General features: G+C 44.4%; 1 protein-coding gene across 10 annotated transcripts in view; it reads right to left on the bottom strand.

Moving 5' to 3' along the window:
* The window catches only part of syne1a (spectrin repeat containing, nuclear envelope 1a), a 202,944-nt gene extending 179,205 nt beyond the window's left edge, over positions 1-23,739 (bottom strand). For 6 of the 10 annotated variants that reach the window (XM_055885236.1, XM_055885243.1, XM_055885244.1 and 3 more), the window contains exon 1: positions 2,681-3,196. In XM_055885236.1, the coding sequence (XP_055741211.1) occupies positions 2,681-2,825 (145 nt within the window). In that variant the 5' untranslated portion in view covers positions 2,826-3,196. Of the gene's footprint in view, positions 1-2,680; positions 3,198-23,430 lie in introns of those variants that run through there. The other 4 variants (XM_055885241.1, XM_055885242.1, XM_055885240.1 and 1 more) reach the window with 2 other exon arrangements.
* Positions 23,740-24,294: the final 555 nt, after the last annotated feature.

Below are 24,294 nucleotides of genomic sequence, written 5' to 3'. Positions count from 1 at the left end.
CAAAGTGGTAGGCATGTTGTGTAAATCAAATGATACAAACCCCCCAAAAATCTATTTTAATTCCAGGTTGTAAGACAACAAAATAGGAAAAATGCCAAGGGGGGTGAATACTTTCGCAAGCCTCTGTACACTGCAATTTATCGTCCCTATAGAATTACACAGATTTGTTGCCCAACAACCCACAAAACCATTTATATCACACTGGCACATATTACATTGAGTAAACATATCAATCTTATTCCAGTCACCCGAGCCAAAACACACAATGTATATCATTTTGACTGACACAAGTGACAGCTAGCTTTCTTTCACCCCAGCTGCAGCAGTGAGAAAAATCCTTGAGATAACCACCTTATCACCCAGTGAGGACATCTGACACAGTGCTTTCCCCTGCCTGCCTGCCTGCCTGCCTGCCTGCCTGCCTGCCTGCCTGCCTGCCTGCCTGCCTGCCTGCCTGCCTGCCTGCCTGCCTGCCTGCCTGCCGTAATGAAACACACTGACTGATTGATTACACACAAGTCGGTTAGTGTGTCACTAACTAATGTAGCTAGATGCAGACGGGAGGAGGGATGGAGGAGGAGGGAGGGAGGTGGAAGAGGGAAGGAGGTGGAGGAGGGAGGGAGGGGTGTAGGACGGAGGGAGAGAGTGTGTTCATATATAATGCAGTCCCACATTCTCACACGTGTCACAGAGTAGGTCCTGGTTTTGGGGATTAATCGTTTGATCAGGTCCGTATCAGGGCAAAAATACTTGATGAGAGAGAGTAACAGATGAAAATGGCTGTGTGTGTGTGAGTGAGTGAGAGAAAGGGGGACTGTTGGTGGGGGTCTGAGTGTATGTGGTGCCAAGCTCTCTCCATCTCAGGGACGAGGTGACTTTGAGCGGCGCACACACACACACACACACACACACACACACACACACACACACACACACACACACACACACACACACACACACACACACACACACACACACACACACACACACACACACACACACACTGTTTCCTCTATATTCGTGGCCCACCGCTGCTAAATTGTTGCCACCGCTGCAATAATATGATATATTTCTGCCGAGACATGCTTTTAAATGACACCCCCCCTGAAAAACATCCTAGAGGAAACACTGCACACCCACACCCAGACACACACTACACTCTCTCTCTCTCTCTCTCTCTCTCTCTCTCTCTCTCTCTCTCTCTCTCTCTCTCTCTCTCTCTCTCTCTCTCTCTCACACACACACACACAAACACACACACACACACACACACAAACAAACACACACACACACTACACTATCTCTCTCACACACACACACACAAACACAAACACTACACTATCTCTCTCTCACACACACACACACACACACACACACACACACACACACACACACACACACACACACACACACACACACACACACACACACACACACACACACAAACACTACACTCTCTCTCTCTCTCTCTCTCACACACACACACACACACACACACACACACACACACACACACACACACACACACACACACACACACACACACACACACACACACACACACTACACTATCTCTCTCTCACACACACACACACACACACACACACACACACACACACACACACACACACACACACACACACACACACACACACACACAGACACACACTACACTCTCTCTCACACACACACACAAACACTACACTCTCTCTCTCTCACACACACACACACACACGCACACGCACACGCACACGCACACACACACACACACACACACACACACACACACACACACACACACACACACACACACACACACACACACACACAAACACTACACTATCTCTCTCACACACACACACACAAACACAAACACTACACTATCTCTCTCACATACATACACACTACACTCTCTCACACAAACACTACACTATCTCTCTCACATACATACACACTACACTCTTTCACACACACACTACACTCTCTCACATACATACATATTTCCATTCAATAATCACAAAGGAAAAAGCCTTTCTCTGCAACAAACCCTCACAACAGCATTTTGACACACTTGATTAGCCAGTACTGTAATGATCAATCGCCTTATCCCAGTCCCACTCTCCCCTCCTTGACCCCAAAGGGGAAAGCGACCTTAGTGAAACAACATTATGACGAACACTATAATCTGGGGCAGTTGTCTGCTGATTGACTATAATGTGACTGGAGTTGGGATCCCTTTTCAGACAGACAGACAGACAGACTGACAGACAGACTGACAGCCGAACAGGCAGAACACAGGTAGACAGACAGACAACTGACAGACTGGCTGGTTAGACAGACAAGTAGACAGATAGATAGGCAGAGAGTTCAATGAACTGTGACACAGCCAAAGGGCCGGTGTTCATCTGCTCATTATGCCTGGTTCACCTGCTGCAGGCACAGGGAGCGACCTCTATATGCCCCCCTACCGAGGAGTAAACGCCCCCTTTATACACGCTACCCCACCAGTGGTGTCCTGCCTGAAAGGCTAAATAGGAAGGGCGAATGCAAATGCTCTCACTCTCTCATACAACCACACACACGCACGCACGCACGCACGCACGCACGCACGCACGCACGCACGCACTGACGCACGCACAAGCTTTTCCCCAACACACACACACACTTTTCCCCAACTTACCACGGAGGTAGTGAAAGAACCCTGTGACCAGGTTGAGGGACGTTTTCTTATTCGGGGTGCCGTCTCCTACTGATCTCTGTGCCATCTTCTGATCCAGACTTCTCCTAGAACCCCCCCCACCTTCATGGGGACGTGGAGAGGACATCCACAGGGAATGTCAAAAAATCTCTAAGGAGGGGGTACAATCACCCTTCGTCCTGCTCTTGCTACCGCTCCCTTTTTGGGAAGGAGTGTCTTCAATGTCCCCTCTCTCTGGAAGCTGGCCCTTGTTGGATGTCCAGATGACAGCAGTGAAACTGTTGCTGTATGACACCGCAGGGATGAAGGTAGTAACCTCCTCTTCCTCTTGTCCTGTTGTCTTCTGTGTTCCTCAGCAGTCAAACAGGCTGTTCACCCAATCTTAGTTTTCACTGTCAGTGTTTATCCTGCATCCTAAGCAGCTTGCGTATCAGGGGGAGTGTGTGTGAGTGTGTGTGGGAGAAAGTGTGTGTGCATGTGTGTCAGTATGCAGTGCAGCACCGGCTTCTCTCAGCATCGCTCTCTCTCTCTTTCTCTCTCAGTGGGCTGCAGGAACAATCCATTTCCCTCCTCTCGCCAACCAATCACAGCGTGTGGGAATGGGTGACGTCACGGCAGCCCATGCCCTGTTGTGGGGGGGATCGGTGAGAGAGGGGGGCGTGTAGCAGGTTGGGGTGGAGTGGTGTGGGGGGGCAGTATGCGCTCTGTACCCCGGCAGCACACACTCATGCACTAAAACACAGGCTTTGCCACGATAAACGTGCTGGAATTTTCTATGAGCAGCATATTTTTTTCTTCTGCCAATTATCTGGTTTCTATATTTTTGCACCTTCCCCTTTCTCTCTCTCTCTCTCTCTCTCTCTCTTTCTCTCTTTCTCTCTCTTTCTCTCTCTCTCCTCTCTCTCTCTCGATCTGTCTGCCTGTCTGTCTCGCTCTCTCTCTCTCTCTTTCCTACTCTCGCTGTCTGTCTGTCTCTCTCTCTTTCTCTCTCTCTAACACTCTCACTTCAATACACTGTCTCTCTCTCACACACAATATCCCCCTCTCCCTCTCTCTCTCTCTCTCTCTCGTTCTCTCTCTGTCTCTCTTCCCCACAGATAGCATGTGGAGCGCTAAGGCATGTGGCTGTTCCACGGCTCCTTCCTGCAGGGGAGCAGACTGTAGTCGTCTGTCTGTCTGATCAGATACTGCATACAGTACTCCTCAAAGGGATGCTCTGCTATCTGATCCACCATCACAAACATCTGAGCTGTGTGTTTTCCCCACAACAGGGAATCATACAGTATAAAGAACAGAAACAAAACAAAACAACAGTCTTTCATTGAAGCGGATTTGACCCATTTCTCTCCTTAAAACGCACTAGCTATATAACTCTCTCGGATATCTCTGGCAGTGTTACAGTATAAGCGAAAATCCTATTCAGGATTGTTCCTAGAAAGCAATAACCAGCTGATGTGAATATCCTGGTGGGTCCTATCAGCCCTAAAACGACGAGAGAATCATTTATCATGTGTGTGATTTTCTCTTTTGTTCCTCGGCCCCCCGAAAGGCTTTTTAATTATGAAAGTCATAATTTACCAATGACAGCTGTTATCTGCTATTTGTCTCCTGATAATCACCCTCTCACCCCTCCCATTACTAAAGACTAGTCTTCATGTTTTTTCTCTGTGGACAAATCTGATGATAGACAAAGAAGGGTGTTTGTATTCATATTCACACACACACACACACACACACACACACACACACACACACACACACACACACACACACACACACACACACACACACACACACACACACACACACACACACACACACACATCACATACACTCACACATCACACACACAAACACATCAACCACACACACACATACGCGCAACCACACACACACATCCCATACACACACACATCACACACACAACCACACACACACATCACATACACACTCATCACACACACACACATCACATACACACGCAACCACACACACATCATACACACACACACATCACATACACAAACACGTCACACACACACACATCAACTACACACACACGCATACATCACATACACACACACGTCACACACACATCAACCACACATACACATCACACACACACACACATCACACACACACGCAACCACATACACACGCAACCACACACACACATCCCATGCACACACAAACACACACACACACACATCACACACATACACACACACACATCCAACACACACACACACACACACACACACACACACACACACACACACACACACACACACACACACACACACACACACACACACACACATTCAAAACCCTAAACATACAACCCACCTCACCCCCATGATTCTTTATCCCACTCCTGGAGAGACCCAGTAATCCCACATCCTTATACTGTAGCAGCCTGATAATCTAACGTTCAGAACTCACAACACAGTGCCTTTCAAACTGAAATATACCACACTAGATGTGACAGTATTATAAACAGAAACAACCTCCTCTGTGCTTACATAAAGACTATAGACCTTTGCTGAAGAGGCACAGGGAGGTATTGAGGACATAAATAATGAATCAGCTGGTATTGACTGATGAATTCATGCAGGCTTTGTTGTTGTTTATACTCATCAGTTCCATGGAGTTCAGATTACCTTTGATTCACAGTGTGATCTTGTCTACGTCAGAGTTGGTGGCTAGTTATGGAGAGCCGAACTGATTCTCTATTCAAGATACTGAGGTATGGGAGCTAGTCATGGTACTGAACATGTCAATGTGTACGTGTACATGCACACTATAATATGATTATTGTGAATAGTCAGATTCATAATAGTTCAATTAAAATGTTTACATGCTTTGCCAGAAGAACAATTTCCCTAATAATCCTGTTTACATGGACACATCTGAAATCAGGCTACCTGAAGGGACATTGATAAATTGCAGAAAATCGCCAATCAAAATAAACATTCTACCACAGCGACCATGTTATTTTTAGGAAGCCTATTTGATTCTGATATCGGACATATGAAGTTTGCATGTGAAAACTATTTCTAAGAGCAATAGTTTCCGTTTATCCAAACTGCTGGTGCTGGCACATGTGCAGATCCACCACTGAGTCTCCGATGAAGCTGTTTACATGTCCTAATCATTCCAGAGCTCGTTCAGAAAGCCAGCTGTTTTAATCAACATATGCTTACTTAGATTTTGACCTTACGTCGATTAAGGTAAGCAGAGTAAGGTGTCTACATGACTAATGCCATGCAGGTTAGCGTTTTTCGTCATGAACCTTGTTCTGGAGGCAGCTCTGCAGAGTGGTCACCACCTGGCACAGACACAAGTCATCAAATCTGACCCTAACCTTAACCCTAACCCTAACCTTAACCTCACTGCTATTCTGAATGCCTAACCCTAACCTTAACCTCACTGCTATTCTGAATGCCTAACCCTAACCTTAACCCTAACCTTAACCTCACTGCTAATCTGAATGCCTAACCCTTACGCTAACCTTAACCTCACTGCTAATCTGAATGCCTAACCCTAACCTTAAATTAAGACCAAAAATCTTAACAAATGTTCATGAATTTTTACAATATAGACAATTTTGACTTTGCAGCTGGCCCATCTAGCAGAAATCACTCAGCTCAAGGACAAGACTCATCCCAAAAAACATCAACTTGCTAATGGCAACTGTCATACTCAGTTTATTATCTAATTATTAAAGTGGATGTAAATCTACTCAATGATAGTTCAATCAGAAAGAGCCATAGTCTATAAGTATGAGAAACAGCAAATAAACACATGAAGAGGACTGAAGGGTTTAGAGAAACAACCCTACACAACAACAAACTAAACAAGATGCTGAGCATTCAAGGGGTTTATTAACTACCATCCTGGATAATGGGTAGAAACTCACACACTGCAACATCAACTGAATGGGAGCTAGCAGCATATTTTGTATTTATCTATGAGAATCTATACCAGTGAGAATAAACTAGAATCATCCTGGAGGCTGCAGCAAGCTCTGGAGAGTTCACATCAGTCCAGGAGAAGAGGAAGAAGAAGGGGGTAGATAGAGAGGTAGAGGAAGAGAACCAGTCTAACCCTCTACTGGTCTGATTCCCTGTTGGACCCCCTGGCAGACCCCAGAACACCACAGACATTCCTAGGGTTGTGAAGGTTCTGTCTGGGTCGGGGACGAGGGCTCAATGCTCACATAGGTGTGTCCACAGGGGTGGAAGTGGGCCTTGGGAGAGGGGAAAGATGCTTTTCCAGCCATGAAAGGAAAAACAAACAGACTCCTGGAGGGAGAAATAGAAGCTGCTTTGGCTCGCCTCTTAATCTATTCACCCAGAGGATATTTGGGTTGGTTCACTGAATTGCCAGGATCTCTCATTCACTCTCAATAGGAGGAAAGTGGCACAGCGCCACCCAATGGTACTGTGGAGTAAGACATGATACAAAATGTACTCATTCAAATACACCCTGACCTACAGTGATATCACTACTGTACACTATTTGAGTCATTGAGTGATACATCAGAAACAAAAACAGAAAATATAGATTTGCCACAAGAATCGAGTAGGAAGAAGTGCGGAAGACAGGAGAGAAGAGGAGAAGAGAGGGGAGGAGAGGAGAGAAAAGTAGAGGAGAGGCGAAGAGAAGAGAGGAGTAAGAGTCTGTTTTCACCTTGTGATTTCCCAGAGGATCCTACTCTCCATTTGAGCATCCCTGATCCCCCTGCTCATCCCCTAACGACCCTCTGCATAAATCAGCCTTAATTATACGTGAACAGGGACAGGCAGGTGCTCAGCAGGAAGAGCAGGAAGCAAACTCACCAGCCAAAGCCAGACCTCTCAATCCTATGTCTGATATATTTCATTATTTCATGTCTTGTTATACCCATTGCTATAGCTAGTGTTTATAGCTCTGATAATGTATCCTGTCTGTTAGAACTTGGTGTCTCATGGTTGATGGAGGCTAGTGTGGTAGTCAGAGAGGTACCTTGTAATCTCGACACACTCCCCCTTACTCTACTTCCTAACCCCCCCCCCCCCCCCCCTTTAATACCCCACTTTCCCTGCTTCCGCCTCAGTACTTTAACCCTGACACCCCTTACTACCCCCACATCCCTCACACACTTTACTATTTAACATGACCCCTCCTCTTCATCCACTTGTCCCACACAGGACATTTTCCAACACATTTCACCAATCCTAATATTGGTTACAAAGAGCTTCAAAAGCCAGGCCATTAGCATTGCTAATTACATTTCAGTAATAATGACAGAGCATTAAAAGACAAGAGGGGAAGGAGGAACAAGTGGAAATGATTAGTAAAACACCCACTTCCCCCTTGCATGCACTCTTACGCCTTTCAGCACCAGATGTGCCTTGAGAGCACCACGGTAGTGACAAAGATGTCCAAATATCATCTTTGTGTTCACCAAAGCTAGACTGCTGATAGCAGGTCATTTACCAGACATCCCACACCTGTGTTTGGGTAATTTCCACATTCAAAGGTTCAGATGAAAAGGGAAATTGAGAATTTCCCAAACGATTTTGCTTCACATTCAATACCCATACATGGCCCAAAGGCTGCAATTTACTTTAAACCACAACCTTTCCCATGGCTATGGTTTGCTGTAACAAACCAATTTAGCTTTAGAAAAGACTCCAGGTAGGGTGTATGATATTCATTCAATCATTGAGGGATTTACAGTAATCCTTAATCCTTGAATAAACAATGCAGATTAAAACCGTTATGTCCAAAAATAGAGAGGTAATAAAACTGCCATGACAAAGGTCAAACAGCCACAGCAGTCAGTGATGACATCTGGGCAAGATTTCAAATAAAATGTATGTGTGTGTCTGTTCACGTGTGTGTGTGTGTGTGTGTGTGTGTGTGTGTGTGTGTGTGTGTGTGTGTGTGTGTGTGTGTGTGTGTGTGTGTGTGTGTGTGTGTGTGTGTGTGTGTGTGTGTGTGTGCGTGTACGTGTGCGTGTGTGTGTGTGCGTGTGTGTGTGTGTGTGTACGTACGTGTACGTGTGTGTGTGTGTGTGTGCGTGCGTGGATCTGTGTGTGTGCGCGTCCGTGTGTGTGAGTGTATGCGTGTGGGAGTGCAGGAGTGGGTCAGACAGTCTAAGCTCTTTATCCAGTTTCAGCTGGCCGGCACACTCTGTCTTTACAGGGAGGAGAAAAGGAAAAGGATTGGTTCATCACCAAATCATAGCGCTCAATCCAGTAACTCTGAATCCAGCTACGGATCCGTCAAATACACCAACTGCACTTTATATTGACTGAACATGACCCAAAATATATGTCCCCAAAATATACTACTATTGTGGACAAATTGTGGACATCTCAACTGTAGAGTACCATCTACATTACTGGGTGAGAATAAACCAAAAATGCCTCAATTACACAATTGTAGCCAACCATGTCAACCATCTGTAGGTCAACAATGCAGACCCGGGAGAGGGTGTCTGTTTCTAGCATTTTCTCAGAATGTTTCCAGATCCCCAGCTCTCATCAGAAGACTGGCTGTAGCATTCTTGTCCTTAGTAATTTTGCAGGGTTTGTTGTGTCAGGTGGCTGACAGAGAGAACCTGGGGGGCTTAGAATTTTTCAGAACCTTAAAGGGTTTTTCGGCTGTCCCCATAGGAGAACCCTTAGAAGACCCCTATTTGGTTCCAGCTAGATCCCTTTAGGGGTCCATGTAGAACCCTTTCCACTGAGGGTTTACATGGATCCCAAAAGGGTTCTACGTACCTGGAACCAAAAAGGGTTCTCCTATGTGGACAGCCGTAGAACACTTTTGGAACCTTTTTTACTAAGAGTATAGACATTCAACCCCATTCAACACTACACAACACAACAAAGGAGACAAAACACAACACAGGAGACACAACACTACACAACACAACACAGGAGACACACCAGAATACTACACAACACTACACTACAATACACTACACAACACTACACAGGAGGCACAACACAACACCACACAACACAACACAGGAGACACAACACAACACTGTTTACTGTACAACACGCTACTGACTCAAGCTTCTGATTCCCTTTTTTTTAATGGCCTACTTGATATTTTCAAAGTGATTGCTTAGTCGCATGCCTAGAAATGAGATGGCTCAAATTAACATATTGTGATGATTGATAAGAGAAGTATCTCTAATCTAACACTGCATGTGATTTCAGGAGGGCACACACGGACATCGTGTCTCAAAAAGACACTTCCATAGAGCTGCCTGGGGGATAGCTAGGGAGCAGGATCAACACATCTGGCAACATCATTCTGTTTACCTGACCTTTAAGGGCCGGTGCATGACCCCACAACCTTTAACCTCTACCTCTGCATGTCAGACTGGGTGCCACGGGCCAATTAAATCATATGACCATCACCATTCAATCACATTGTGCTTGGTGACAGAGAGAGGAAAGACAGAGGGATCTGTGTGTGAGAGATAACAAGAAGAGAGAGATGGAGAGAAGGGTTTGGATCTAGTAATGTCACTTTGGGGTCATGGACACTGATGTCAAGATCTATCTGTGAAGACTGTTGTTATGTGTGTCCATCAGAAACAGTATCATGTTCTTCAATCTGTCAGGAAGCATCTCTGGTTCAATTGAAATGCATTGAAACCATACTGATGTGTGATCAGTGATATTCCAGGACTGTCACTCACTGTCACAAATACCATAGCAACTTGCCTTATCGGAGCGTCATTACATTTTTATAATAAAATAATGGAATCTAATTTGAAAGAGTAAATCTAATCAAGGGAGGAATGAGGTGAAAAATCGCAGCGCGATACTGCAAATGACAAGACGAAAATATATCATTCCTGCCCAGAAAAAAGATCCATGCATTCTGACTTTTAGTGAATTCTATCTTTCCTGCTTATTCGATTTCATTACATGCTTTCTCTGCCACAGATTATTGTTGAAACATACCTGACCTTCTTTAAGGTGTTGGCATTAGGGGTGGACTCAGTTTGATTGACAGCTGTATAACAGCACCTCTACTAAGACCTGTTGGAGGCCACGCCCCCTGTATTGTTTGGGGCAGAACCCTGGTGGCCTAATCCTGTGGTGTGCCATTCAAACTCTATCTGATTGGCAGCTGAATAGAGATTACCATCTGATTGGTAATGTGAGGTGACAGTGAAGGGCTGGTAAAGTCATATACACATACACACTCCTCTCAACATGTGAATGGTAAACAAACAAAATTGATAAACTCCCCCTCTCCTCCTTTCTCTCTCTCTCTCTCTCTCTCTCTCTCTCTCACACACACACACACACACACACACACACACACACACACACACACACACACACACACACACACACACACACACACACACACACCAACTTCATCAAACATATTAGTCTGGTGCAAAAACTGAACCAGACACAGCCAGGCCTGCGGGGCAAAGAAGCCCATGCTGGCTGTCATGTGACTACTGCCATGGCAATGGGTCATAAACACAATCTGGGGTGCCGTGTGGCCGGTGTAGCTCCAGGACTGGGAAAAGAACGAGACACACCATCTCATTTCTGTGGCTATAGACGTATAGAGCTTAATGACTGTTTCCTAATGAGCAATAGGTCTCAAAGCCTCCCTCTCTGTTATACAGATTTAAGCTAAACAGGCTACGGCAACTGAAAAACTCCCAGCGGTGTGATGAAAGAAATGCTGCTGCTATTTTTAGTTGCCTGTGTGTGTCTGAACAGCAGTGACCAGAGCCAGAGACGATGAATGGAGGTGTCAGATTCACAGAGGAGGGTGGACCGGCTCAAGGTGACCATGTTACCATGGCACCGTGCCAACCTGTGGAATTATACCCTGATGAAGACAGCTTGTCTGTCGAAACGTTGGACATTAGGTTACTTCATTTTTGCATCTGAGCTCCTAGAGTGTGCCGCTCTCCTTTCAATTTTCAAGTGTTCTACTCTGCTAGCCAGCGCGGTGCCTAAATACTGTAGATGTGCGTTTCTTTCGCCTCTAGATTAACCTGGGGGATGATGCCATTCACCGCCCAGTTGATTAAACATCACTTAGGAAGGATGTTATCTATCTCTTACTCGCTCTCTTTCTAATATTTTCCGACTCTCTCTCCCCCTCTTTCTCCAGTCTCTTTCTCTGTTTTGCTTTCTCCTCTGTGGCACTTTCTCTCTTTTTCAGTATCAGGCATTCAGGATCTTATCCAGATGTGCTCACCTCAACTACCCTCTTCCTTTTCCTTCCTCTCCTCCCTCTTCTCCACCTCTTCGTCATCCATGAGTGCAACTGTAGAAGGAGCTTGTAAGAAGGAAACCACATTCCAGCATTTTCTTAGATGCCGCTGGCTTAGCTCTGAACCTATTCCATATGACGACATGAGTAATGTGCATTGGGCAAAGCCTAACAAACCCAAACAACACTAGTTCAAGTGTATTTCAAGGATCCAAACAAATAAAGAAACTCATGCACTATAAAAAATCTGGGAAACCAGGCCTGGTATTCATAGCTGACTTTAAAAAAGCCTTTGATAAAGTACGACTGGAATTGATATATAAATGCCTGGATTATCACTTATACAATGGGTCAAAGTTATGTATAGTAACCCTAGGTGTAAAATAGTAAATATTAGCTACTTCTCAGAAAGTATTAAATTGTCAAGAGGAGTAAAACAAGGCTGTGTACTATCGGCATAACTATTTATTATGGCCATCGAAATGTTACCTATTAAAATCAGATCCAACAATAATATCAAGGGGCTAGTAAATCCAGGGTACGCTGACGATTAATGTCTTCATTTTAATCTGCAATTTGGATCTCTACACAGCCTCATAAAGGATCTAGATAATTTTTCTAACCTTTCTGGATTAAAACCAAATTTTGATAAATGCACCATTTTATGTACTGATCTCTAAAAAACACAACTTTTACATTACTGTGTAGTTTACCAATAAAATGGTCCTACAGTGAAGTGGACGTACTTGGTATTCATATCCCAAAATAATAAAATGATCTCACTACAATACATTTTAACAGAAAGTTTGCCAAATTAGATAAGAATTGTGACTTTCTTCAGGAAACTAGATGTTTGTCGCGTGTCACTACTTCATAGGAGCGCCATTTGAACGTAAACTTTTTTTTAAATCAAAATGTAATTTTTGCCAGAAATCTTTCTGGAACATGTGAACTTTCATGTACCTTAATGTCAAACTTGTATGCCATCTGTAAATACTAATAAAATTGTTAAATTAAGAGTTGGTATAGGCATGGAAAAAGTGCGCAACCTTCACGCTAGCCATGATTGGCTGAGATAATGAGTGGGCTGGACATGCCGAGAGATGAGTTTGGATTGGTGTGAGCTGGTCAGTATGTGTAGGTAATCCTTTCTAACGAGGCTTTTTTGGAAGAAATCACGTAGCAGAACTGCATAAGTGTTGCTCTCCACTTTCTGGAGGACTGAGTTTTGAAATCAGTGGAATTAGAGTATGATAGCTAAGGAGAGGGATAAAATTCTGGCGTTTGATTGCAAATATGCCGATGGAGTCGAAAATAGAATACACAGAAGGCTGTTGGATAAAATACCTGTCTCCGGATTACATATTCAAACTAAGGGCCACCATGGCATCCATGCCAGAAAGGGAGAAGCGTCCATCCATGTATACAGGTAATATAGTCTAGCTAGCTACATTTTCAGATATTACATGTTTCTAATTTGGTCAGAAAGTCATTTTCATTTCAAGTTAAAGTGAACTGTTAGCTAGCTAACGTTATGTGTATGATTTGTGTACTAATATTATTTGTATCTCAATGCCATTTGCATTGCTAGTTATAGCCTAATGTTAGCTAGCTAACATTGAACATGGTTGGTTATCTACCTCAGATTCATGCCGGGTTACTAGTAACATTATGAGTTGGGATTATGGTTCATTGTTTAGCTAGCTAGCTACATGTCTAAACAAAAGACTCCACTATGCAAGTAACTATTTCAATAGAATGTTTATGATGTCACTGCGACAACTGTCGATAGACGTAGCTGGTAAATTCGCTCTGGCTATCTACTCCAATTTCAGAGCACTCTCGTCTCTCTCGACTCGACTCTCGACTCTCGCAAGAGTGCAGAATAACTGACGAATTTACAAACGCTCAACACCAGTTGAATATGGCCGGTGTCTGTAAACGTTGGCAAAAAAGCATAATTAAATTGTTGCCAGCAGCACAGTTGCAGTCACCAATGCTCTGGATAACCAGCTCTGCTAGGGTGAGTAAAATGGTCAGAGTGAGCTGTTCTCTCATTTTTGTCTGGAAGTAGCTAGCAATCTAGCCACCGTTAGCCAGTTAGCTTGGGTGCTTGACTGGTGCTCTCAGGTCAGATCGCTCGGGTCAACCCTACTCCTCGGCCAGAGCGTCCGGTGTGCGCTCTGAACACTCCAAGACCGAAATGCTCTGAGTTTACGAACGCCCAGAGCACTCTCTGGCACTTCAGATTAAATTTACGATAAACACCCGTAGTATAAACCAGCCTTTAGTCTTGAAGTCTTTGGTTATTTAGTACATAGCCCCACATGTGAATCCTTAAAGAGATGGTTGGGGCTAAAGCTTAAGAGGGTGTGTACGATGCTGAATGGGTGTAGACAAGATGAGCTCTCCAGTAGGTACCAAAACATTCAAGGGACATTTTCTCAAAAGTGAGGTTTATCAACTTTCAAAGCAGAATTACTCTCCTATTGTTCCTCAACTGTAGTGTATGATATACCATTTTCTAGCTCTGAGTCTCTACTTTTATCCAATGTAAAAAACACAATTTCAAATTTTTCTGCATAAGCCGAATCGAGCCGGTCGGTCACATTTTGCTACCATGAAAAGGACAACACCTGTCTATTTGTGAAAAAATCACCCTGATTAATTCTTTAGTCATATCCCAGTTTACCTATTTACTTATGATCCTGCCTACACCTAACAACTTGTTTTTAAAATTATATTAGCAAACAATATTTCCCTTTATTTGGAACGGCAAGCCAGACAAAATTAAACAGGTCTATTTATATAATGAATATGAATTTGGAGGGCAGAAATTATGAATTATTAAGGCATTGGATCTCACACGAAAGGTTTCAGTCATACAAAAACTATACTTAAATCCGAAGTGGTTCTCTAGCAGATTAGTAAGAATGGCCTTTACCCTTCATTCAGATTACAACTTCTCCCTTTCGGGTTATTTGAAAATGAAACAATCTCCAAAATATCACTATTTTTAAACAAGCAATAGAAAGCTGGTTGCAATTTCAGTTTAATCCACCAGAAAAGACATAACAAATATTAGAACCAATATTATGGTTAAACTCAAATATACTAATTGATTTAAAAAATATATATAATCTTGTAAATTATATCATAAATAGGACTGGTGGAGGTATGTCACACATGCAGTTAACAAAAATATATGGACATATCGGCTCTATCCAAAATTACAACCAACTGATTGCTGCATTACCGCACAAATGGAGGAGGCAAGTGGAAAGGGGAGATTGTAAGAAACTTGTATGTCGGACCTGCATTAAAGACCAAAATTGGCTAAAGAAAATTGTGATAAATAAAAAAGTGTACCAGTTTCATTTAAGGACCAAAAATTGACAGCTGCGCCATACAGAATGCAAAATAGTTGGGAGGAGATTTTCAATGTACCGATTCCATGGCACATGGTTTATGAACTGACAAACAAGATGACGCCAGATTCAAAACTAAAAAAAATTCAATTTCAATTATTATACAAAATTCTTGCAACAAATTCTTGAATGTCATATATACAGTATGGGGGATACAACCATCCCAGCCCTGCAGATTATTCTGCAAAGAGACAGTATCATTAGCTCACTTGTTTTGGTACGTAGTACCAATGTAGCTTGTGTAGCTTGTGTAGCTTATGTAGCTTGTTTTTGGTCGCAGGTTCAGGATTGGCTAACAAATTGCAACATTTACTTGGAACTAACTCTGCAAATAGCAGTTTATCTTTAATTTAGAATCTGTAGAAACTATGAGAATAGAAAGGTTCAGAACTTTTGTGAAACATCACAGCACAGTGGAAAAATATATGACAGCTAGAAATCCAAACTGAATGGTCTTCAGAGATAGATGGGAGGGGCTGAGGGTAGCTGAAGGCTGGAACTAAAAACAAACAAAAGATAACTCATGTAAAATATACTGTCTGTAAAATGTATAGACTGTATAAACTGAAAGTAGAAGCTTAAGTATTGTTTTCCATTAGTTTACTCCAATTAGGGGAGGGGTGGTAGGGTTAGGGTAAAATAATAAAGAAGGAAAATATAAAAATATATAGTATATATATTTAAAATAATATATATATATATATATATTTACAAAAAATATATAAATGGGGGATTGGAAATGATGCAGACAATTACACTGATGGAAGCCACAATCTATCTGCAATATTAAAGCTGATCTAACCACCCCAAAAAAATTATAAATAAAAATCACGCACAAAACTACATCTTACATAAACTTATCTTACAATGTTTATTTCTCAATAACATAACATCATATATTCATTTAATTGTACAGTAAAATGTCCTCGATCTGTACACATAGTACTCTGTAATCCAATTTCTGTGAATACATTCACATGTATGCTGTACAGGTGTCACGCCCTGGCCTTAGTATTCTTTGTGTTCTTTATTATTTTAGTTAGGTCAGGGTGTGACATGGGGAATGTTTGTGTGTTGTTGGTTTTGGGTGTTGTTTATGGTAAAGGGGTTGTTGGGTATAGTATATGGGTTTGTGTGGAGTACATGTGTCTAGTGTTGTCTATGTATGTTTAGTTGTCTAGGAGAGTCTATGGTTACCTGAATGAGTTCCCAATTAGAGACAGCTGATTTCGGTTGTCTCTGATTGGGAGCCTTATTTAGGGTAGCCATAGGCTCTCATTGGTTGTGGGTAATTGTCTATGTCAGAACGTTTGTAGCCTGTTGTATGTGCACGACGTTTATTAGCTTCACGATCGTTTGTTGTTTTGTTAGTTTGTATTAAGTGTTTCGTGTTTATTTTTCGTCATCTTTTAAAATAAAAGAAGATGGCTTATGTTCCTAAAGCTGCGTTTTGGTCCATCAATCCTCCACATGATCGTGACAGAATTACCCACCATCGGACCAAGCAGCGGAAAACAAAGCAACAGCAGCAATGTCAAGACTCCTGGACGTGGGAGGAAATTCTAGACGGGAGAGGACCCTGGTCACAGCCAGGGGAATATCACTGCCCCAAGGCAGAGATGGAGGCAGCACGGCGACACGGGAGGAAGCCCAAGAGACAGCACAAAAAATTTTTTGGAGGGGGGCACTTGGAGCAGTCGGCGAAGTTGAGGGGTGAGTCTGAGTGGGTCGAGGAGTTATTGGACAGATTGGAGGAGAGTGAACGAAGGGGAGATTATGAGACATTCGAAGAGTTGTTGACGAAATTGGAGGAGAGTGAAGAGAGAGAGCTGTTGGTTTGGCAGAGTATGCAATGCATTCTCCCTGAGGAGCGTATTAGCTGTCCGATGCCACCTGTGTCAGTTCCTCGTACTCAGCCTGAAACTTGTGTTAAAGTTCCGGAAGATTTGATGCCGGCTATACACACCAGGTCTCCAGTACACCTTCACAACCCGGTGTGTCCTGTTCCTACTTTTTGCACTCATCCTGAGATGCATGTCCCCAGCCCTGTACCACTAGTTCCGGCACCAAGCACTAGGTCTAAGGTGCGTCTCCAGAGCCCTTTACGCACTGTTCCTGCTCCCCGCACTAGCTTTGAGGTGCGTGTTTCCAACCCATTACCACCAGTGCCTACACCACGCATCAAGCTTCCTGGGTGTATCCAGAGCCCTGTTCTTCCTCCACGTACTAGCCCTGTGGTGCGTGTCTCCAGCACATTACCACCAGTGCCTACACCACGCACCAAGCCCTCTGTGTGTCTCCAGAGTCCTGTACGCACTGTTCCTTCTCCCCGTACTCGCCCTGATGTGCGGGTCCTCAGCCCGGTACCACCAGTACCGGTACCACGCACCAGGCCTATAGTACGCCTTGAGAGTCCAGTGTGCCCTGTTGTTGCTCCCCGCACTAGCCTTGAGATGCGTGTTCCTAGCCCGATACCACCAGTTCCGGCACCACGCACTAGGCCTAATGTGCGTCTCCAGGGTCCAGTATGCCCTGTTCCTTCTCCCCGCACTAGCCCTGTGATGCGTGTTCCCAGCCCGATACCACCAGTGCCGGCACCACGCACTAGGCCTACAGTGCGCCTCAGCCGGCAGGAGTCTGCCGTCTGCACAGCGATGACTGAACTGCCCGTCTGCCAAGCGCCATCTGAGCCATCCGTCTCCCCAGCGCCATCTGAGCCATCCGTCTCCCCAGCGCCATCTGTGCCATCCGTCTCCCCAGCGCCATCTGAGCCATCCGTCTGCCATGAGCCTGCAAAGCCGCCCGTCTGCCATGAGCCCACTGAGCCGTCCGCCAGACAGGAGCCGCTAGAGCCGCCAGCCAGACAGGAGCCGCTAGAGCCGTCCGTCAGACAGGATCTGCCAGAGCCGCCAACCAGACAGGATCTGCCAGAGCCGCCAACCAGACAGGATCTGCCAGAGCCGCCAACCAGACAGGATCTGCCAGAGCCGCCAATCAGACAGGAGCAGCCAGATCAGTCAGCCAGCCATGAGCAGCCAGATCCGTCAGCCAGCCATGAGCAGCCAGATCCGCCAGCCAGCCATGAGCAGCCAGATCCGTCAGCTAGCCATGAGCAGCCAGATCCGTCAGCTAGCCATGAGCAGCCAGATCCGTCAGCTAGCCATGAGCAGCCAGATCCGTCAGCCAGCCATGAGCAGCCAGATCCGTCAGCCAGCCATGAGCAGCCAGATCCGTCAGCCAGCCATGAGCAGCCAGATCCGTCAGTCAGCCATGAGCAGCCAGATCCGTCAGCTAGCCATGAGCAGCCAGATCCGTCAGCTAGCCTTGAGCAGCCAGATCCGTCAGCTAGCCATGAGCAGCCAGATCCGTCAGCTAGCCATGAGCAGCCAGATCCGTCAGCTAGCCATGAGCAGCCAGATCCGTCAGCTAGCCATGAGCAGCCAGATCCGTCAGCTAGCCATGAGCAGCCAGATCCGTCAGCCAGCCATGAGCAGCCAGATACGTCAGCCAGCCATGGGCCGTCCCTCAGTCCGGAGCTGCAGTCCCTCAGTCCGGAGCTGCCATTCCTCAGTCCGGAGCTGCCATTCCTCAGTCCGGAGCTGCCATTCCTCAGTCCGGAGCTGCCATTCCTCAGTCCGGAGCTGCCATTCCTCAGTCCGGAGCTGCCCCTTACCCTGGTGCTGCCCCTTACCCTGGTGCTGCCCCTTATCCTGGTACTGCCCCTTACCCTGGTACTGCCCCTTACCCTGGTACTGCCCCTTACCCTGGTACTGCCCCTTACCCTGGTACTGCCCCTGACCCTGGTACTGCCCCTGACCCTGGTACTGCCCCTTAGTCCGGAGCTGCCCCTTAGTCCGGAACTGCCCCTTAATGCAATGGGGTTAATGTGGAGGGGGGTCATTTGGAGGAAGCCCAGGAGGTGGTTAGGGACTGTGATGACGTGGGGACCACAACCAGAGCCGGAGCCGCCACCGTGGATGGAAGCCCACCCAGACCCTCCCCTAGACTGTGTAATGGTGCGCCCGGAGTTCGCACCTTAAGGGGGGGGTTATGTCACGCCCTGGCCTTAGTATTCTTTGTGTTCTTTATTATTTTAGTTAGGTCAGGGTGTGACATGGGGAATGTTTGTGTGTTGTTGGTTTTGGGTGTTGTTTATGGTAAAGGGGTTGTTGGGTATAGTATATGGGTTTGTGTGGAGTACATGTGTCTAGTGTTGTCTATGTATGTTTAGTTGTCTAGGAGAGTCTATGGTTACCTGAATGAGTTCCCAATTAGAGACAGCTGATTTCGGTTGTCTCTGATTGGGAGCCTTATTTAGGGTAGCCATAGGCTCTCATTGGTTGTGGGTAATTGTCTATGTCAGAACGTTTGTAGCCTGTTGTATGTGCACGACGTTTATTAGCTTCACGATCGTTTGTTGTTTTGTTAGTTTGTATTAAGTGTTTCGTGTTTATTTTTCGTCATCTTTTAAAATAAAAGAAGATGGCTTATGTTCCTAAAGCTGCGTTTTGGTCCATCAATCCTCCACATGATCGTGACAACAGGAGTATATTCACAGCACTGAGATAGTGAAGCTCACGCCTCTCCAAAGAAGCTTAGCAAACCTGTCTCTACTATCTAAACAGACGGTAAGCACCATGCCATAGGTGTGTAACTTGTGCCTCCACCGCCCACAACGAGGAAAATAGATGACAAATGAAAATAAAAACGGAGGATTTCCCTGTTAATGAGAGACAATAAATGCCTGAATTCCACGGCATATGGGAGAGTTCAGGCTGGGAGGCGTTCAAAGCAGCCTCGCCGTTCTCCGCCATATGGTGTCACTAATTGCTGTTTCTCACTGCCACACCGTTCGCAGGAAGAGGTACAAAAAAGAAAGGAGGAGACAAAAAACAGCACCCCAAAACTGGGGCAGAAGTTTATGTTGGTATTGATGTTCTATCGCACTGTTTTATCAGCTACTAAATTGAGCCTGAAGGGAAATGTGAGCATGATGTGGAATTGTAGAAATAACATTGTTTTAATTCAAGAACAATGTCTTCTTTTGAAAGAGAGAGACAGAGAGTAATCAGATCTGGTGAGAGAAACAAAATCGGAAAAGGAAATTCTCTCTATGTAACTATAGGTAAATAGTATATTGGATCACGGTACATTTTCACCTAAAACACGTGATTGCACCTGATCTGAGAACTATTACATCACATTGACAAGGATTTACGTTGATTTAAACCCTTTGGCTCTGAAACAAATAAAATATTGATGTCAATCAAAGATGGTACATATACTCAAATATCTAATAAGCCAATATGGTAGTATATTTTCTATAGACCACATACACAGGTGTTCTAGGCTGCTAACAAGCTGTTTCTTCTCCAGATCTACTGACAGAGCCAAAGAAAACTTTTCTATGCTCTGATCCGTACAGAAAGTATATGTTTCAAACACACCTTCATCTCATTAAAAAAGGGGATCAGAAACATGGAATCAGATGTCATGTCAAAGCTAGATACAGTACCACCTTTGTCAATTATAAATATCAAATGACAACATTTACTCATCAACTGTAGATGATCATCACAGAAGGAAGAACACTAAATGAAAGCATCTCAAATGGTACTGTATTAGAAATATACACTGAATGTACAAAACATTAGGAACACCTTCCTAATGATTGAGTATTGAGTTGCACCCCCTTTTGCCATCAGAACAGTCTCAATTCAACGGGGCATGGGCTACAAGGTGTCGAAAGCGTTCCACAGGGATGCGGGCCCATGTTGACTCCAATGCTTCCCACAGTTGTGTCAAGTTGGCTGGGTGTCTTTTGGGTGATTGACCATTCCTGATGCACACAGGAAACAGTTGAGAGTAAAAAACCCAGCAGTTGCAGTTCTTGACACACTCAAACCAGTGCTCAAACCTTTTTTCTTGCCCATTCACCTTCTGAATGCCACACATACACAATCTATGTCTCAACCTGTCTGAAGGCTTAAAAATCCTTCTTTAACCTGTCTCCTCCACTTCATCTACACTGATTGAAGTGGATTTAACAAGTGACATCAACAATGGATCATTAAGAACACATGCTCTTTCCATGATGTAAACTGATCAGGTGAATCCAGCTTTCACCTGGATTCACCTGATCAGTTTATGTCATGGAAAGAGCATGTGTTCTTAATGTTTTGTACACTCAGTGTAATTAATCCATCTGCGCATATTATTAGGTAAACCATTCAATCATACACACCTGATAGTTGAATCAAGCTACCTGTACCTGAATACTATCTAAACATACACAAATAGTTTTACTCTTTCTTTGGGTCTGTGGTTAAAAGGCAAGGAAGCTGAGATGGTATCTCTACACAACAATGACAAAATATAGCAACAAGGCCTCTCTTTTCTGTAATGACCTGCATGGCAACTAACATCCTCAAGAAACCATTATGTGCAGCTTGGTGAGAGCAGATAACGCTTTCACTTACTGGTGTCACAGAGACACACCGCAAACAACTACAAATATCTAGGGCTATTTTCAAAACATGTCCATTTTTTGAGTCAAATGACATTACAGTTCATGTGATTCCCCTCATCTAAATATGTTGCAGCGTCTATCTGGCAACAATGGGCTTCTTTGTGACTTTAAAACACTATCAGAGGGGGGTACATTACATTGTTGTTTTATTACACTAGATTAACTGGTGACACACAAGGACTTTTCAAGAAACATAAAGTAGATCAAGATTACTATTGACATTCCTACTACTGAGACAACATCAACAATTTCATAGTAATTCATGTGAATGATAACTACATTATAGGCTTTATTACAATTTTATTACTTGCAACTGTCTGAGTTTTTCATAATGATACTGTGAAATACTTTGTTCTATTTTGTTGTTGATGAGCCGTGAAAGTGAATTTCCTCATATGAAACACAATCATTCTGAATCAGTCTGAAATCACAGTAAACTACCATGCACTCCAGCTCAACAGTGATGATGCTGACTAGCAGTGTGGTGAGGGAGGGATGCTCTCCTCTCAGCTGCTCTGCCACCTACGAAGCCATATAGGGCACAGCCATTTTGGATCTCATTAACAGCTCCAGTGTCACATGACTCCCCCAGAGTCCTGATATGGCCATCAATCTGGTCCTGAACCTGGGAGCGTTAAACCGGCGCCACCAAACAATCTGCAGCAGTACAGGTTTCTAAGGCGACCACAGCTCAGAGCCATGAACAGTGAGTAATGATAATGATGCTGATAACAGCAGTGGTTACACTTCAATGGCAGTAATAGGAAGATAGTGAGTGTGTAACATCATTGTGGTGATACAGAGATGGTACAGAGCAAATATTGAAAATACTGAATACAATTCTAATACTATGGGTTAGCTATAAATCTGTCAGCACGACCATAATCAGACAGAGTAAGCAGTCCTGCTGGTACAGAAGAGATGAGAGGGAAGAATAATGTTCACCCTGTCAGCTCTTCAGAGGATCAGCTTTACCACAGTCTGCCCCTCCACACACAAGGTAAGCTATAGAACAGCTGTCCTGCAGTTAGATATGACGTATAATCTGGCACACAGACAACACTGCTACTGTACTTTTACCTGCATACTGTGGTGCATTACTAGACCACATGGAGCATCACACGGACTAAAAGTCCACCAAAGTTGACCTTCATTGCAAAAGCACTGAGAGGAAAATTGCGCTATACACAATATTACTGACCACAACAACCTCAAAATACTATCAAACGACATTGGATTTTGCAGACAGTTATCTCAAATGTTTTACAGTACAAGTCAGTGCATTTCAAGAATTTAAAGCCAAACAAATATAATTCTGCTCCAGCACTGGTAAATCATTTTGGTACAGATTCACACAAGACTGTAATAGTTTAGAGGACAGCATTGTAGTAACATAGCATACCTTTAATTCAAAGGCATTTTTGCTGTGTCATGCCTCAACCTCCGCACTAGGTCCCCTTTCAAACCACTGTAGACTGAGCAAGAGAATGAATGAGTAAGCAGAAAGCACTTACCTTGCAGTCTCTGCATGACATTGGCAATATCCCTGGCTGATCGTCCATAGTGCAGGGGTGATGATGCCATACCGCTGCCCTGGGGTCAGTCAAGTTGTGCTCCAACCCCTGTCTCTCAACCCCAGCAGAAGTTGAACCTCTGTTCTGGAATCAGTTCTTAGTTTTTCAGTAGCTTGAGTCTACAGTCCAAACTCACAGGGGTCTATGGAGACTGAGCTGTGTCCATAATTCTGTATCCTCCTGAACAAGTCATCCCTCTTGCAGCAGTACTCAGGCTGCAATCTCTCACTCTCTCAAGCTCCTCCCCTGTCTGTCTGTGTATGTGTCTCTCTCTCTCTCTGCCCCCTCCCTCCCTCTCTTCCCATACTGTTTTCTCTCTCTCTCCCTCTCCTCAGTCTCACTCCTTGCTGATCTGCATGCACTGCCACCTGGTGTCCAATCAAAGTGAAGCTCTCACGGTGCTCCTCGAGGTGCTTGGGACAATGGTGAGCCATGTCTCTTGACCTGATAAAGAGAGAGAGAGAGAGAGAGAGAGAGAGAGAGAGAGAGAGAGAGAGAGAGAGAGAGAGAGAGAGAGAGAGAGAGAGAGAAAGAAAGGGAGAGAGAGAGACCACATCTGTTCGTACAGCAAAACAGATATGCATCCAAATAATCAGCAAATCTATTTATCAATAAAATTATTCCCAAAAATCCTAAAGGTTGTAAATCAGTCATTAATCATCACACACACATGCCTTCTGTACATCTCTGCACATGACTGGTTGTGTTTTCTCTCCAGCAGATAGATTGATCAATACTGTTCTAAATGCAGCAGGGAGAGAAGTGAGATGATGTGCCACTGCCTCCTCTTCTGCACTTATCAAA

Source organism: Salvelinus fontinalis, chromosome 27 (genome assembly GCF_029448725.1).
Source record: "Salvelinus fontinalis isolate EN_2023a chromosome 27, ASM2944872v1, whole genome shotgun sequence".
Taxonomy (NCBI): domain Eukaryota; kingdom Metazoa; phylum Chordata; class Actinopteri; order Salmoniformes; family Salmonidae; genus Salvelinus; species Salvelinus fontinalis.
The sequence above is the reverse complement of the archived record's forward strand: the minus strand, read 5'-3'. Positions and strand labels throughout refer to the sequence as shown.